Source organism: Tachypleus tridentatus, chromosome 10, assembly GCF_004210375.1.
Source record: "Tachypleus tridentatus isolate NWPU-2018 chromosome 10, ASM421037v1, whole genome shotgun sequence".
NCBI classification, from domain to species: domain Eukaryota; kingdom Metazoa; phylum Arthropoda; class Merostomata; order Xiphosura; family Limulidae; genus Tachypleus; species Tachypleus tridentatus.
This window is the reverse complement of record NC_134834.1, coordinates 122,120,094-122,139,743: the sequence shown is the minus strand read 5'-3', so window position 1 is coordinate 122,139,743 and position 19,650 is coordinate 122,120,094. Positions and strand designations below refer to the sequence as shown.

Genomic DNA, 19,650 nt, shown 5'->3' with positions numbered 1-19,650 from the left:
GTAACAAAAGAAAGTCCATTTTTTAAACCTACATTTGACCTAATTAAGAGTAGGTTAAAAAATATATGACACTTAGGAATGAAGTTTTTACAAATATTCAAGGAAATTTTAGGTAACATCTTCTTGGTTTGATTAGAAACCATTTTGTTGCTAATTCTTGCTTCTGTCTTTATTGAAGTAATTTTCCAAATAAAAGTATTTGAATTTTATGGTTCAAAGATCGAAATTCACATATACTTTTAATTCCTCCTGCTTATGTTACAAGTGAAAAAATGTAAAAATAAGACAGTAAATGACACGTGTGATATTTTTCATTTAATATTAATTATAAAGTAAATACAGCAGCAAGCAACATGTTTTTTATATTCAACTATACAACATTACCTAATCCAGTTGTCTCAGTTATAACTACAATTGTAGTATTTACCTAATGAATATTTAAAGTTGTTATGCTTCCTAAATATTTTCACGAAAAACTATTTATTTTGTTCTATCTTTCTGGGATAATTCTCTGGGTTACCGTATAAGTGTTACATCTATACCTAATTATCATTTAATTACAAAACAAAATAAATTGAACAAAATAAACACTGCTCAAAAGTAGATTTCCATAATTTCATGGATCGCTGAATATGAACACTGATATATTCCTGTAAACATTTCAAGATAACACCTTAGCAATTTACAATACCTTAGATATCGTACAAGGGCAAGCATGGCCTGGTGGTTAGGGCATTCGACAACTCCCAATCTTTAGGTCGCGGGTTCGAATTGCATCGTTGAACATGCTCGTCGTTTTACTGGTCAAGAGTTGCCAGTTTCTGATGTTGACTTCAACTTCTACTCTGTCATTTCTAAATTAGAGACAGATAGAGCTGGAAGCCCTCAAGCAGCTTTGCGCGAAATTCAACAAACGAAAGAAGAAATAAGTATGTAGAGCACATTTTAAAATAAATCTAAATTTTGTTACGTTATATAACAAATTACGTTATGATGTTAACGAAGTCGTAAATTACCCTCCACTTTTGAATGTCGCTCGTTCATGTGATGTGGACTAATCAGTCGCAGAGTGAACTGGAAATAATAAAACTGAAAGCGTCGTATTTAATAATGAACTAAATGGTCATGGAAGGAGAACCAATGGCTAAAGGTAAGACGAAAAAATAATAATATTCTGTTAATAAAAGTTTAAATGATAGTTTTCTTTTAGCACTACCGTCAACATTTTATGTTTACATATTCTCTAAAGCTGGAAACTACTTTTAAATTAACAAGAAATTTAAAGCTAATTTGTACGAGTGTTTATCTTCATATATTTTTATCCTTTCATATCATATGATAATTGCTCAGAGAAGCTTTGCAGTAAGCTGAAAATCTCGAACCAGGATTGAGCCTGAAAGTTTTAAACGTTTACCAAGAGGTGATGGGAAATCAAACCTCTGTACGTCATTACATCCGCCATTCTAGGTGAGTTTGAAATATTTTCGTGTGATACAGTTAAAACAAGTTAATTTGTTTGATCAGAGCAAAATATAAGGCTATCGCCTCAACATGTGTCTTAAACGTATTTGCTTTCTCTCGCACACAAATTGATAACCCTACCTTTCTTCTTTACGGGGAAGAGCATATACATGTCATTTGTCTGTTTTATAAGGGTAATGTAAGCTTAATGAAACATTTTGTGGGATTAAATACCTATCATGAGCCTAAAGACACTATAGACAAATATGGCCCTCAAACAAAGGTTACCCTACTGTATAAATAAATATTTTGAGCAATAAAGCATTATTATCTATCCGGTTACTAACATATTTAACCAAAACTATATTATTTTTCTAACTTTTTGCTTGACATAGTGCCACTACTGCGTTTCAATAACTTATTTGTAATATATCATTTGTCTCGAATCTTCATAACTAGAAGTTAATCTCATATGGTTGTTACAACTAATCGAGATACTTTAAACATGAAATGCATTGATCTCATCCGTCATATTAAAATATTGCTAATATTGTATAAAAAAATTAGTGTCTGTAAGGTACACTTGTTTTGTAAATGTGTTTTTAAAATAGAGCACTATATCTTAAAACTTAGTATTTTTTGTAATATAAGTTATACTGTGATGAAAACTTTGTAAAGATGTTTATTAGATGTTTGTGACTTAAGTTATGCCCCATTGAGTCGTCTGTAGCGTTTGAAGAGTATAAAAATCACACTTATGGTTGCATTCATTACCCCGAGCGCATGTTGGACAGTTAAAAATATCTTCAAAGAATTTCTTCACAAATGTCACATCCCAGACTTGCTTGACATAGAGGTTGTTCCACACACCGAATCTCAAAGAAATACGCTTAATTTGCTCAAAAAATCTATATCTGTGATCGTCTTTTCACTAAGTGCAGTATTGGTAGAATTTAAGTAATCTCTTGCCTATTTAAACCACAAGATGACGTTACGGTGAAACTTGGTCGTACTTTAAAAATTTTTGAATACTAATATCTTTTACTTTAGCACAGTTTAGGGTAGCAGATGAAATATGAAACGTAGAGATGTTTTGTAGAAGTTTGTTTTGAATTTTGCGCAAAGCATGATTCTCACTATTCTGGTATGGACGATACACAGGTTGGTGTCTTCGAAGAGGCCCACCAAGTTAGCCACACTGGCCACTTGAAGAATTGTGACGGTGGAGCTCTGGAATCGCAAGCCAGTCTTGAAGTCCTGAGCTATTTTACTCACCAGCCTGTTGAAAGGTAGTTTGAAGAAGAGCTGCTCAATGGACTTCCGGTAAAGGCAGATAATATGGAAGAGGTTTCTTTTCACTACCTGCGGCTGAGCACTTTTTGGAGCATGTTTAATAGCTAGTTTTATTATGGGTAATTCACCCTGGGTTTCTTGAATTTTGTTTTCTGGAAGATTACGTTTTCGATATGAAGGGTCTCTAAGGAAGCGATATAATCCATACCTGGTACTAAGACCTGTGAGATTGATTGGTTGTTTTTAATTATGTGATGACTCTGTGTCAGGAGATCCTGATTTTGAAGTGATAGATTAGGGAAAACAACTAATCAACTCCAATCACCGCCAACATCTGGGCTGTTCGTAACAAACTAAAGGTTAGATTATAACGCATTTATGACCGAAATGGCCACCATGTTTTTATTTTGTTTGGGTCTTGTGTTTGAGAAGCGGTGCTACTAACCCTGCTTCGTTCTTTCAGCTATGTGTGCGTTATAACAGTAACAGTCAATCCCACTTTTACTTTAAGACGGTAAATGGTATGAACTCATTGCCTTTCTATTGGTTTCTGATTCAAAATTATCGTCTCTTAAACCTGAATCACTAGGTATTTCCGACATGGCAATCTATCACATTATGAGCATAATATATTGCTCAATTGTACAAAGAAACTTGTAAAACGTGTATTGTTTTAATAATAACTTCATTCATACTGTATATGACAATTTTAATTGAGTTAAACAATCGACTCGTCTAACCGATACAAACATCACATGAGCAACAATTTAACCGTACTGTCGTTACCACCAATAGGCTGTGATGTTAATTATTGCTTTTTAGGGCCTTGCATAGCCTGGGAATCGGTACAATCGACTCTCAATCTGTGGACTGACGGTATGGATCCACTTAACCGTACATGATTACCCTGTTAGTCATAGATGCTTTATAACTGACAGCCAATCCCACAGTTCTTTTGTGAAGGAGAATTTGTTTTTGAATTTCGCACAAAGCTACTCGAGGGCTATCTGTGCTAGCCGTCCCTAATTTTGCAGTGTAAGACTAGAGGGAAGGCAGCTAGTCATCACCACCCACCGCCAACTCTTGGGCTACTCTTTTACCAACGAATAGTGGGATTGATCGTAACATTATAACGTCTCCACGGCTGAAAGGGCGAGCATGTTTGGCGCGACGGGGATGCGAACCCGCGACCCTCGGATTACGAGTCGCACGCCTTAACGCGCTTGGCCATGCCGGGCCTGTAAACGAGAATCCCCACAATTTGTCAGTGGAAAATGTTGACTGGCTGCATTCCTAGTAATATATCACTGCTGTATTGGGGACGTAATCTTAGGTGTTTGGGTGAATTGTAAGATTGTAAAGTCGTGTATGCTCAAATAACAATATGAATTCAATAATTAAAAGTGTATACCCTCAGCTTCATTGTTATGATGAAATTTACAGCAATTTAAAGTCCAGTCTCAAATTCTCAGGTACAACGTATCAGTGATTTTTTTTTAATGAATGATCGACAGGTTCGATAAAGATAAAGGAACAAAAAGAAGTCTGAAAACAGTGAATGTCAAAACCTTGGTGATGTCTAAATATCATGAATTTATAGAAGGTGATAGTACTAGCAGCTGTGTAGCTTTATTATTTTGTTTCTTGTGGTGAAATATTATCATGAAATGTATGTGTATAAAGAAGGGGACACACAAAGAAATTAAGTCAGCCTTGAAAAACATAGTTGTAAAGTGTCGTCTAAAGAAAATACAGATATATGTAAATTCTCTTTGTTAACCTGAAGATGACATAAGAAGTTTGAAACGTTGTTTTTAATAAAAGTTTTAATACCCATATTGAAATACACTGTTACTTCAAGTACGTTTCTCGTGATCCCGAAGTACATTCTGTTGAAAACGCTAGAGAAAAAACCTTAACTTTATATGAGAGTCTGATGGCAGCAGTAGTAGCTTGGCCAAATTGTTGATCTATGAAGTTTGTAGTGATTAGAGGGGCTAGATAACTAACAACCAAAGTATCATTCTAAATGATGCTTTTTCATCAAACAGATAATTAATGTAAAACAATACATAAGTTATCTGGACGTAACTCTACGAACACGTTTCAGAGACGAAGTATCTATGATGATATTTATTAAATTAAACATTTATAGAAATATAAAATAACGTTTGAAAAACTGAAAAGTTATAGTAACAAAAAATACATTAACGAAAGCTTACATTACTTATATTACCAGTTTGTTAAATGATTTATGTTTAAGTTTTGGATGCTTTTCTTCTCGGTTTATTGGTAGTTTAACTGAGAAATGGACATGTTTAGATGCTGGGTGCAAAAGTACCTCAACAGCAGCCCCCCAGTGGCTCAGCGGTATGTCTGCGGATTTACACGCTAAAATTCGGGTTTCGATACCCGTGGTGGGCAGAGCACAGATAGCCCATTGTGTAGCTTTGTGCTTAATTCAAAACAACAACAACAACCTCAACAGCAAATAAAGAGATAGACATGCGTAAAGTCGGAACACGTGGTCGGTTTAGGTTCGAATTTCCGTCACACCAAACGTGCTAGCCGTTTCAGAGATGGTGGAGTTATAACGTGGCGTGCAATACGACTATTCGTTAGCAACTTGGCACTGGGAGGTGAGAATTAACTACCCTCCCTCCACTCTTATACTGTTGAAGAAGGGGCGGTTATCGCAGGTAGCCCTTGTGTAACTTTACGAAAAACTGAAAACAAAACAAACATATCACGACATACTTACCCAGTGTAAAAGTACTTTTTTATATAATTGTTTAATTATGCTGATGGTATGAGATGCTAAAGTCTTGGATAAAAATATTTTTTTAATATTCTGTATTGATGTTAAGGTTCATACACATGTAATAACTACAGAGTAAACGCTCGAAATGTAACAATGTAACGTATGACCGGACAAAAAGAATTTAGAAACTAAAATAACTACACGTTTTCTTTTTAACAGATTTGGATTTTTTGTAATAAGTATTTAAAACTTGACAAACTATGATAATTAATTAATTTTTCACCATTATTATTTTTATTTTGTAACATAGATTTCTGAAATTAAGTACAATTCCATACAGAGGCTGTCAGCGTTCTGCGAGAATACAGTTGAGAACAGCTCTTTTGGTAATGAAATCCAGCTATTATTACATAGTCTACAGAGTACATCTAAAACGTATTAACGTAGTATTAGTAAAATTGAAACACTAGTGTGATTAACAACAATAAGAACTTTTTATGTTAACGAATCGCATCAACTGCTTTATACCAATAATAATAAGAGACAAAGTATTTCCCAAAACGCCATTTGTGTGTCCAGTCTGATACTACATGTAGTTTACGTGATTTTATCAAAACAACGAAGTAAGTTGCTTCAGACTGATTAAGACAACAACACTTTTTTCAGGCCCAGCATGACCAGTTAGTTAAGACGTTCGAATCGTAATTGAGGGTCACGGGATCGAATTCCCGTCCCTCCAAACATGCTCGCCTTTTCGCCCTTGGGAGCGTTATAATGATACGGTCAATCCCACTATTCTTTAGTAAAAGTATAGCCCAACAGTGGGCGGTGGGTGGTGATGACTAGCTGCCTTCCCTCTACTCTTACACTGCTACATTAGGGATGGATAGCATGGATACTTCTAGTATAGCTTTGCATTAAATTAATAAAATCAACAAACAATATTTATGTCACTATTGTTAATCAAGCTTTTCACTTAACAATATTACATCAGTTCATGACGTCACTCAAACAAGAATATTTTATGCGCATAGCAACAGCGATATTTCACTTAGAAACAGAAAAGAAAGTTAAATATAAGGCGTACAGTGAAAACAAGAATAATTATATATGGCTAGTTTAAGTGAATTAATGTACATTTACTTTAGTTTACTGCTTGCTTTAGGGTCTACAGTAGACCACGAAATTATACATGATTCTACTGTTACAATAATCTGTTCAAAAGATGTTCATAATAAAGAAGGAAAACTGATAAATTGGTACACACCTCTGAATGAAGTAGTGACAAGTAGGAGAGAATACAAAGGAAAGATGGCGGCCAATTATTGTTAATTGATGTGCAATTTGAAGACGCGGGAATTTACACATGTGGAAATGGTGAAGGTGATTACAAGCATAATGTCATAGGTAAATTAAAAGTTTTATTTTATTTTAATTCTTATTTTCGTTTATTAAACCATATTAATTTAACAGAAATAACATTTAAATCGAAATCACCCTTCTCGATTTTGAATGTACTTCAACCGTTACCTTTGAATTTGATATGTCACCCACCATGTGTATTGATTAAAAATGAATTCCTTCTATATTTACTGTCAGGAAAGCATTTGAATTAACTGACAATATTGATTATTAATGTAACCATATTTTTGTTTAAGCTCATTTGAATGCGTTGGTTAGAGTTATGCAAAATGTGATTCTTCTGTTTTAGCAGTTAACAATGTTAAAAGTAAAGTTGATGCTCTTCGTAAAATCAACCTCACGAATACAATGTTTTCTTTAAACTTTCTAAACCTAAGAATGTAAGGTACCTCACTTATATAGACCACGTTCGATCTGTATAATATTGTATAATATAGTTCCAGATTGTTAATACAATTGCCGTACGACTCATTTTCTGAATTAGCTCTACATTTCTATTTACGTATACAAATTAGATATTTTCATTTCAAACCTAGAGTTTTAACACAAACGTTTGTTTTTTTAATACTATAAAGAATTGATGGAGAGTCAGAAGTCAATGAAACCAAATATTTATTCTTAAAATCAGACATATTTGCAGATATTTATCCCAAATTTTTCTTAATTTGTTCATTACGGATCTTAAATTAGTGGTATACCAAAATCGAATTTTACATCTAACATATTCTTTAATCCTAGAACCCATTTGTAGGGTTTGACAATAGTAACTGAATTTTTTTTTATGCATTCTAAAATATGTATAGCATGGGTATTAAATACTTAGGTTTGTGAAGCAAAGAAGGTTTTCCGATAATAAAAGAATTGAACAACCACTTCAAATGAAGATATCCTTTGGCCTTATTCCTCTCTGAATGATTTTACACTTGTTATGATTTAGTGTCTGAATTGGACTAAATACGACAAAAATTTCATTTGTTAAAACAACACATGATCGACCATATCATTACTGACGACGCCTCTTGTTATCACTAGAGATCGTAAAGACAGCAAGATTCGTAATGTTGTTTATGAACACAATGGTGTAGCTCAGTGGTAAAGTTTTCGCTTTTCCCATGAAAGGTCCCGGATTCGATCCCCGACACCTCTACGTGTACATTTTAAGGCCCGGCATGGCCAGGTCGGTTAAGGCGTGCGGCTCGTAATCTGAGGGTCGCGGGTTCGCATCCACCGTCGCACTAAACATGCTCGCCCTTTCAGCCGTGGGGGCGTTATAATGTGACGGTCAATCCCACTATTCGTTGGTAAAAGAGTAGCCCAAGAGTTGGCGGTGGGTGGTGATGACTAGCTGCCTTCCCTCTAGTCTTACACTGCAAAATTAGAGACGGCTAGCGCAGATAACCCTCGAGTAGCTTTGCGCGAAATTCAAAAACAAATAACAGTATATAAAGCTACGTCAAAGAAACAGGGAAAAGAGCACCCACATAAACGAGCACAATCATCAACCTTGCGTAATTGAATATAAATACGACTCTGGTCACAACATCCCCTTTCATTCATTTTACATTACATTTACAAGACGTAAAATCCCTCTATAAACAAATAAGCTGGTTCTTCACTATATCTGTTCATGAATGGTATTTCAACTCATTTATTATTGGCACGCTTAAACTTTTATATTTCAAATACAGTTCTCAAACCCTCACTCGTACATTGCAAATAATAATTTGTGTTTTTCTCTATTTTCGTTTCGTTCAAATCCTTCAAAACTTTCTTAAAAGTTAAATTTGCTTTGGTTCAGACTGGAGAATATTGTGTTCATTTAACTACCAGAGGAATTAAATAATAATCTACTTAACATTTCTACAAGTTTTTCAGGTAACGTAAATATTACTTAATAGAATATTCAATAACAAATGAAAGATACATTTATGTTAAAGCGATTCATTGATGACTGTTGTTTATGGTAACTCCTGTTATTTTTTGTAGTATTATTAAGACAAGGCTGATTTGGTAAGAATTAGCATAATTCGTTATTATCCAAAGAAAGACTTTGAATCCCCATCACACAAACATATTCGCCCATTCAGTCGTTGGGGCGTTGTAAAGTGACAGATAACCCCAGTATTCGTTGGTAACAGAATAGTTAAAGAGTTGGCTGTGGGTGGTAATAACCAGCTGCCTTTCTTCTAGTCTTACACTGCTAAATCAATGAGAGCTAGCGCAGATAGCCCTCGTGTAACTTTGCGCGAAATTCAACAAACAAATGTATGTAATATAAGTTCAATGTTCTTCAATAAGTACAAAGTATATAAATTCATCTCAAAATATAAAAATTTCACGACTTCAAATTCTGGATCAAAAGTGTTGAAGTAATATACTTTATTAGGAATTTACAGACAGTATAAAGTATTTCACTAATAGTTTCTTTCATCTCACAGAAATTAAAAACGTCATTCTAAAGAAAAAGAAAACAGTTTTTATGGCTTGAACGGTAATGTCGATACATATCAGGAAACGATACGTTTTGTTTCATATCATGTAATTCTAATAAGATATGAACTATCACATTTTGATATGATAGGGTTTAACAACTTTAATAAAATTTCTTATTACTATTATCTGTCTATCTCTTAGCACTTTATTTCTCTGATTCGTTAATGTTATTATTCCATCACTTTTATCTGGTTTCAGAATCTTTCACTGGTCTGTTTTAGTAAATCATTGTTCGAATGTTATTAATTCACCTCAAAATATAATTTACAATATGAAATATTCAAGAAATGGAATATCCTCGACAACTGTATTTATCACATGATAAAATAAATTTCCGTCTTCAATATTCACGAGTTCTACCTTGTCTTCACGTCCTAGCAAAATTATTATATTCTGTTTTAAAGGATTCTGCCACACCTGTTTGTTTTTTAATTTCGCACAAAGCTACACGATGGCTGAACGTCCCTAATTTAGCAATGTAAGGACAGAGAGAAGGTCATCACCACCGACCTCCAACTCTTGTTTGCAAGACACCTTCAAATCATATACTGACACATTTTACCAGCATAATATCCCTAAAAGATCCTGTATTTTCATAACTGACATTAGAATAAATAGTTTTACATTAAACTTTGCCAAATACAAATTTTACAAGAGAAATACCAAAGGAAATGAAACGTACTTCAAGGTTTAACATAATTGATAAAGAAAAAAAATTCTGTGCGTTTTCATAAAATTCCAAGTTTCTGTGATTAGTTTAATGAGTTGATTCAGTTACTAAATATATAAAGAAATAAAATTTTGCTGTTAAGAAACCGTTTTGAAGAACGCGTTTTATTTTTCTCACGAATCTCGCACTGTGTAAAACTTTCTGTTCCTATCGGTGACAGTAAATGAGCTAAAAAAGATTTAACTTTCTCTTGTTTTCCCTAGTGTATGTTCCAGCAGAAAACCTCACTTGTACTCGAGGATACTGAAGAGATGCTGACAGGTGTTGTAAGTATATATTACACACAATAAGGTTAATAGTTTCCATTAAACACAAAAAGACTTTTAATATCATGTAGTTTTGATACAATAAAATTGTTTTATTATAATAAACTCGTTGATAGGACTATAAAAATTAACACTGAGTAAATAAATGCCTAGCTATGTACTTTCAACGGTTTTAGATCCATGTCCTCCTGGTCACTATAACAATGGATTACAAACTTACTGCCTGCCGTGTATACCTTGTCCTGGAGATGAAATTACTGATGAAGAAGGAGCTGATACTAAAGATCTTTGTAGAAGTAATGGTTTTCTTTTATTGTTTCTTTAAAAGTTAAAAAAATGTTTATTTTTGTTAAAACATATTGTTATAATGAGACACTTCTTCATAACTTCCATGGTTTTTATTGTATTAAACAGCTTTGGTTTTTTCGGAAAAGCTTTTCCAGGAAGTGACAACAGTTGTTGTAACGATTTAGTATGTTAATATTTTTTGTCAAAACTTATATTTACATAAAAACATATATATGACAGAGTGGTATGGTTTTGGTAAAATATACTCTTCAAAAATAGAAACGCAAAAGGGATATTTTTTGTTATTTTAAAGAGAAATATATGTAATAACGTTACAAGCTCAGAGTATGTGATGTTACACGTGTTAAGGCACTGATTGTCAGACCAAAATGACAATAAAAGTTGTGCACTTTGAAAACGGCGGAAAACATCGGATTTTTCACCAAAACGCATTTGTGTCCAATAAATTTGTTTGAGAGATCTGCATGTTCTGCAAGTGCAACATGTGCAAAATCCCTATAAAAGTGACGGGTTCTCGGTTTCCATAGCTCAGTGTTAAGCCACCGACACGCAATACAGTTACGCCAAGACTGACTGAAGCACAACGCAACAACGCCATTGGTCGATTGGAAGCAGGCTGATCGCGATCAGATGTTGCCAGAGCTGTGAATGCCCAAGCACCATCACAAGGCTATGGAATCGTCACCAACAACATGGATCAACTCGTGACCGTCCACGATCTGGCAGACCTCGTGCGACCACGCCCGCACAAGATCGCAACATCCGGTTACGTCACCTTCGGGATAGGACCACCACTGCGACGTCTACTGCCTCAACCATACCAGGGCTGCGTAGGATTTCCGATCAGATCGTACGCAACCGTCGACGAGATTCTTAGGCCCCATGTGCAACCCATCATAGTGAACGTCAACGACGTTTTTCAACATGACAACGCCCTTCCTCACACAGCCCGACTCACCACTGTCTTCTTGAGACACCACAACATCAACGTTCTTCCCTGGCCCTCCAGATCACCAGATTTAAACCCCATCGAACATCTTTGGGACGAGTTGGACCGACGTCTGCGACGGCGACAACCTCAACCACAGACTCTACCTCAGCTTGCAGCAGCTTTGCAGGCTGAATGGACAACGATTTCACAGGATGTGATTCATCATCTCACCGCTTCCATGGGCAGGAGATGCCAAGCAGTTATTGATGCTCACGGGGGGCATACTCGTTATTGACGTTGAGTGACGTTAAACTTCAACTAGTGAGCGTGGACTTCGCCTTTGCAGACTTTGGATGTTCAACAGTGAATGTGCAAAGTTTCACACATATCATACAGAAATATCCGGAATAAACTTGTAAACAATATGTCTCAAATTCTGCCATTTGCGTTTCTTTTTTCGAAGAATATATAATAATAAATTGAGTGGAACACTTGACATTTAATTATAACCGTACTTTCATCTTGTCTACTTATATAACAATAAACTGAGTAGAACACTTGACATTTATTTATAACCGTACTTTCATCTTGTCTAGTTATATAACAATAAACTGAGTGGAACACTTGACATTTAATTATAACCGTACTTTCATCTTGTCTAGTTATTTAACAATAAATTGAGTAGAACACTTGACATTTAATTATAACCGTACTTTCATCTTATCTAGTTATTTAACAATAAATTGAGTAGAACACTTGACATTTAATTATAACCGTACTTTCATCTTGTCTAGTTATTTAACAATAAATTGAGTAGAACACTTGACATTTAATTATAACCGTACTTTCATCTTGTCAAGTTATTTAACAATAAATTGAGTAGAACACTTGACATTTAATTATAACCGTACTTTCATCTTGTCTAGTTATATAACAATAAATTGAGTAGAACACTTGACATTTAATTATAACCGTACTTTCATCTTGTCTAGTTATATAACAATAAACTGAGTGGAACACTTGACATTTAATTATAACCGTACTTTCATCTTGTCTAGTTATATAACAATAAACTGAGTGGAACACTTGACATTTAATTATAACCGTACTTTCATCTTGTCTAGTTATATAACAATAAACTGAGTGGAACACTTGACATTTAATTATAACCGTACTTTCATCTTATCTAGTTATATAACAATAAACTGAATAGAACACTTGACATTTAATTATAACTGTACTTTCATCTTGTCTAGTTATATAACAATAAACTGAATAGAACACTTGACATTTAATTATAACTGTACTTTCATCTTATCTAGTTATATAACAATAAACTGAATAGAACACTTGACATTTAATTATAACCGTACTTTCATCTTATCTAGTTATTTAACAATAAATTGAGTAGAACACTTGACATTTAATTATAACCGTACTTTCATCTTGTCAAGTTATTTAACAATAAATTGAGTAGAACACTTGACATTTAATTATAACCGTATTTTCATCTTGTCAAGTTATTTAACAATAAATTGAGTAGAACACTTGACATTTAATTATAACCGTACTTTCATCTTGTCAAGTTATTTAACAATAAATTGAGTAGAACACTTGACATTTAATTATAACCGTACTTTCATCTTATCTAGTTATATAACAATAAACTGAATAGAACACTTGACATTTAATTATAACTGTACTTTCATCTTATCTAGTTATATAACAATAAACTGAGTGGAACACTTGACATTTAATTATAACCGTACTTTCATCTTGTCTAGTAATATAACAATAAACAGAGTGGAACACTTGACATTTAATTATAACCGTACTTTCATCTTATCTAGTTATATAACAATAAACTGAATAGAACACTTGACATTTAATTATAACCGTACTTTCATCTTGTCTAGTTATATAACAATAAACTGAATAGAACACTTGACATTTAATTATAACTGTACTTTCATCTTGTCTAGTTATATAACAATAAACTGAGTAGAACACTTTACATTTAATTATAACCGTACTTTCATCTTATCTAGTTATATAACAATAAACTGAGTGGAACACTTGACATTTAATTATAACCGTACTTTCATCTTATCTAGTTATATAACAATAAACTGAATAGAACACTTGACATTTAATTATAACTGTACTTTCATCTTGTCTAGTTATATAACAATAAACTGAATAGAACACTTGACATTTAATTATAACTGTACTTTCATCTTATCTAGTTATATAACAATAAACTGAATAGAACACTTGACATTTAATTATAACTGTACTTTCATCTTATCTAGTTATATAACAATAAACTGAATAGAACACTTGACATTTAATTATAACCGTACTTTCATCTTGTCAAGTTATTTAACAATAAATTGAGTAGAACACTTGACATTTAATTATAACCGTACTTTCATCTTGTCAAGTTATTTAACAATAAATTGAGTAGAACACTTGACATTTAATTATAAGCGTACTTTCATCTTATCTAGTTATATAACAATAAACTGAATAGAACACTTGACATTTAATTATAACTGTACTTTCATCTTGTCTAGTTATATAACAATAAACTGAATAGAACACTTGACATTTAATTATAACTGTACTTTCATCTTGTCTAGTTATATAACAATAAACTGAGTAGAACACTTGACATTTAATTATAACCGTACTTTCATCTTGTCTAGACAATAATATAAACAATCTAGTTATCCTTTGTGAACGTGTAAAATAAAATGGAAAACAGTATTTAAGTTATTGTCTGCTGTATATCATTCTTTATTCACAACGTAAAACAATGTTCGAGATAGTTTTCCTAGTTTCCAGAAAACATTTATGAGATAACTGAAACCAATTTCATAACTTGTAATTTTTATAGAAACATTTATTTGGTTTTATGCATGTTATAGTAAAATTATTACTCAAATATTGAGTGTTGTGCCACTAAACATAACTATATTCTACATCTTCAGAGAGAAACACCAGCATCAAAACAAGGAAAAGCTGTTGAAGAATATATCCAGCGACCTCTGTCTGATAGACATGTGAACAATTATGGTGAACTTTTATCGTTAAACCAAACAGTAAACAAGGGCATCTCAAGGGAAACGTTGTTATTCTTATTGAAAATTCTGACAGCCAAGACACGTTTATCATTGGAAAAGCTCGGAAACCAACCTGATTTTTCTTCAAAACTGAGAAATAGAATTAATAAACGAATTTATAAAACTGCCAATGTTAATATGTTCTCTCTAGAGTTAAGAGAAATCAAGATGGCTTTTAGCTCCACACTGTACAGTTACACAAATGGGATTCATTCTCACAAAATTTTTAAATTCACCATCATTGATATTATTGGTTTAACAGAAACTTACATAGTAATTTAGCTATTTACGTTTATGTACAAACAAATTAAATATAAACTTTGAAAACTTAACATTTTATCATAACTATTATTTAAGTTTAAGAGACTGTGGCTTTAGTTCAACAATTCACAAGCGTTTTTTTATGATTTCCTTTTTTGCAGTATTTACGTCATATAATGTTAAAACTTGAATAGTAAACCAAAAGTAATGAAATGTTTGTTTACATATTTTACATTTAAATGTAACAGGTATTATACATTAAATGTTCATTTCGGTACTAATTGTTTATATTGTTTGTAAAATAAGTATACTGATTGTTACAATATACATCCAACAATTCACAGTTGCTACACTAAGATTTACATGTGACATTTTGTACTGAAACACAGGACCTACATCTTCAGTTTCTACGTTTAATGTGTTTGACACAGTTGATTACTTCACTTAAGCCACGTATTGGTTCTTCAATTATTACATTGTTATCAGCTTGTGACATTTATAATTAACTTGTGCTTTGTGTATATGTTGAACTACGTATTAATTATACAACATTTTTTAACATACCCATACATATTCTACTCGATATTGGGATGACTCACTGTTAAAAATTATGCTGCCTTTCGATGCGAGTTCTGTCACTGGCGAGTGTGTCAGCGCTCAGGGTAATAAGGGTGACTTTGGTAATGTCCCTCTACATAACATTTATCTTGCAGCAGTTCAAGTTTCAGTAATGGTTGGAGTAAGATCTACTCTGCAAATTAAGGGTGTATGATAATTGTTAGTAAACAATTTGACTGGGGGAAAAATTGTTGTCAAACCCAAAATAGTTACTAAGTCGGTCACTATTTCATCTAGGAATGATGTTCTTGAGGATTATCCAGGCTGTTTGCTACACGTGCTGCGACTCGAGTTCAGTTTAAATTAAGCCAAAAAGATATTATAAGCATGTATTCAAAGGACTACGTTATGGTCTTGACAAACATTTTTTAAAATCAGAGATATTTATGAATAAATGTCCTACTAAATGTTTTTGGTGGTGGTGGTCTTGTATGTCGTTTTATCGCGCAAAGTAACTAGACTCAGCGCCAAACAACTAGTTAAAAATGAAATAACATTTAAAATATTATAAAGTGAAAATTAATATAAAAATAGTGGCTCATCGTTAGATAGACTTAAAGGAACTAAAAAGGCCTTTAAAAACATAATTAAGGTGAACAAGTGTCATTATTACCAATGACGCTGTCCAACGTTAGGGTTAAAGCCATGGTAAAAACGTTTAAAATGGTATCATCGCTCACGGTCGTAACGACAGTAAAATATGGGCTATTGTGACTTGAGTGTCATACATACGTACATTAGCCCCAGATAGAAGACAAAGACGAATTAAACGGTGACCACTGAATGACCTAGTTGCAATAACTTCCTCCTTTCGATCCTTATGGAAACATGATGGTCAAAGTCCAATAGAAGGTTCTATATCAAAAAGCTTGTTACCACGTTGATCACTCGAAGTCGACTGCCAACTGGCGCGAAGCCGAGCCTTCAATACATGGCTGTAGTCCATGTATAAGATATGCACGGCAGCGATAGCAACAGAGCAGACACACTTAGATGTAATGTCAGCGAGCTCGTTCCCGCAAATATCGACATGGCCTGGTATCCAGAAAAACTGGATAGAAGTAGACGATAGAGAAATGGGCTAGTTAGTTTTAAATATTAATTAGAAGAGGGTGACAAATAACGTGAAGCAATTGCAGGGCCAATACAGAGTTAAGAAAATCCTTATAAACAGTACAGTTCACGTACTGCATAGCTTTTATGGATCTAAGGCAAGGGAAATGATATACAATTCGGCAATGAAGGCAAACTGTAGAAGGGACGGTGTGTGCAGCCATCAAATTACAAGCCATAGCAGAGCCCACAGTCACCTGATGTCAAATCATCTGCATAAGTGGAAATGTAAGGATGATTCGAAAAATGTTCAGGATGTAGAAGACGACATTCCCAATCGGAAGTATGGATGTTAATAAGCCATGGTGGGATGGGGTGACTTGTAGATACAGTAATGCTACCCAAGGACAAATCCAATCAGGCCAGCTGCACCTGGATACAAAAGCCAAAAGGATCGTTGGTAAACTGTATGTTCTTAAAAAGCATAGCCCACTGAGGAAGGAAAAACAAGCCATAGTGAGATGCTGTGGTGAGGATCGAAGATTTGAAGTATACTGTAAAGACAGTTCCAAATACAGAAACATAATGGAGGTTTATGAAAACAATGTACAAACTCTGGACTTGCTGAAACCTCCCTTCACATTAAGAGCCAAACCCAAGATGGGGAACAGGGTCCAACATTTAAGGCCAATGTTCTGGCAGAGCTACAGAACAGAGTTCAGTTTTCGTAAAACGAGGACAACATCTTTAGCATAGGACATTGATCTGCTCCAAGAAGTGGAGGAGAGGACAGAGGATGTTCAGAGCCCTTGTGCAGTTGACACGTAGCTGCTCCATGTTTGCAGTTTAAGTCAAAGATAAGATCCAAGAACTATTCTTTGGGGATCACAGAAAGCACTTGACAAAGCTCAGGATTTGGGTGAATACCCCATTGGTAGAAAAAATGCATGTAAACAGTTTTGGTCCACGTCAGAAGATGATTGAGGCCCGTCTGCAGCTGCCAGTCAATTAACCTCATGCTCAATGAATGACACAAGATGTGAAGTCAGATATTGTCCATTTGTTGTCTGTTTTGAATTTCGCACAAAGCTACACGAGGGCTATCTGTGCTAGCCGTCCCTAATTTAGCAGTGTAAGACTAGAGGGAAGACAGCTAGTCATCACCACCCACCGCCAACTCTTGGGCTACTCTTTTACCAACGGATAGTGGGATTAACCGTCACATTATAACGCCCCCATGGCTGAAAGGGCGAGCATGTTTGGCGCGACGGGGATGCAGGGCCATTGTGACACTGAAGACAGCCCTGAGGAACTGTAAGTTCCTGTCAGAAGAACAGGAAAGTGTCAAACCCACTAGAGGGAAGGCAGATAGTCATCACCACCCACCGCCAACTCTTAGACTACTCTTTTACCAACGAATAGTGGGATTGACCGTAACATTATAACGCCCCAAGGCTGAAAGGGCGAGCATGTTTGGCGCGACGTGGATGCGAACCCGCGACCCTCAGGTAACGAGTTGCACCCCTATCACGCTTGGCCATGCCGGGCCATTGTGACACTGAAGACAGCCCTGAGAAACTGTAAGTTCCTGTCAGAAAGTACAGGAAAGTGTCAAACCCACAGAACTGGGAGTCACCAGTTAATTACAAAAATAAAAGGGCAAATGGCCATGCAACCCATAAGTAGAGGTCTTACAAAATGCTATACTTCCACACAGTATCATAAAACTTAAGGTAAAAGAAACAAATAAGATGCCACTTGAGAAAGGCTTTCCTGATTGTATATTTCAAGTCAAATCAGATGATAGTACATGGTGGAGCACTACTGTCGAAACCTACACTGGGTGGGGGAGAGAAGGTTGTTTGATTCAAAGAACCAAACAAAATGAGCTGTAAATATCCTCTTCAAAATCTTAGAGGCAGCTTGTCAAAGCAATTGGATGGTAGTTTGAAGGAATCTTGGGATCCTTCTGAAGCTTAGGAAAATGTAGGATAATAACCCAGCACAAAGCATTAGGAAAAACATTCTCATGCCAGAAAAAACAATCAGAAGAATTGCAAGAGATGCAGGAGAAAGATGGTACAGCATTTCGAAGTGATTATTATCAGGCCTGATTGATGCACTACCAGACTGATGAAGAGAAAGTTTGAGTTCCACAAGTATAAAAAGCAGCAATGGAGACGATCAGCCTGAAAGAAAAAGATATTGTCACTCTTCCCAATTCTTGATGATTAAGGTGGGGAGTGTAGCATAAGTGATAGATGCAGGAAAAAGGTTTTTACCAAGAGTATTGGCAAAGCTCTGGACATCAGGAACTTACTGGCCATTGGAGAACAATTTCAAAAAGAGGCAGAAGTATGCTGCCTGCTGACCTTCCGAATCTTGTTCCACGACTTTTGTTAAGTACACAATTAGCATCTCTTTTACTACCAGTTTCAAAGATTCCTTCTGGTTTTGACTTATCTGCCATGCACGTGCCCGCTGGAAAGTAATGCAGTTTAAAAGTGTGGTATACCTTCGAAAGGCATTCCAGGCAGGATTTCACTATTGACAAAATTGTGTGGAACCTTAAAGGTTTTAGGAATACATTGAAGAGCTGTCTGTACAATACAAATCAGTCAGTGCTGCCATGCTGTCATCTATCAATGAGTTACATTTGACAGCAGGATCAAGTTGTAATACAGCAGTGGAAAAGGATCAGTTGGTCCAACTTCTAGATACATGCAGATTGAGTGCATCCACCATGGTCAAGTCTCAAAATTATACGAAAATGATCAGTGCCCTGCGAGTCACTGTCAACTCCAAATAAAAAAAAAGGAGCATATAGATCAATAGCACTAAGTGATTAACTGGGTACAACCCAAAGAAACAGATGTTTACAGACTTCAAGGGTGTATCAAGTGGCAAAGACAGGGTAGGTACATGCA

The 19,650-nt window shown here is 34.8% G+C and overlaps 1 protein-coding gene across 1 annotated transcript; it reads left to right on the top strand.

Annotated features, from left to right (window-relative positions):
- Positions 1 to 388: 388 nt before the first annotated feature.
- On the top strand, positions 389 to 15,073 carry LOC143228474 (uncharacterized). Its single transcript, XM_076459727.1, has 6 exons — positions 389 to 1,150; positions 1,351 to 1,467; positions 5,826 to 5,901; positions 10,364 to 10,426; positions 10,603 to 10,722; positions 14,660 to 15,073. The coding sequence occupies exons 2-6, from the start codon at positions 1,424 to 1,426 to the stop codon at positions 15,071 to 15,073; spliced, it is 717 nt and encodes a 238-aa protein (XP_076315842.1). The 5' UTR covers positions 389 to 1,150; positions 1,351 to 1,423.
- Positions 15,074 to 19,650: the final 4,577 nt, after the last annotated feature.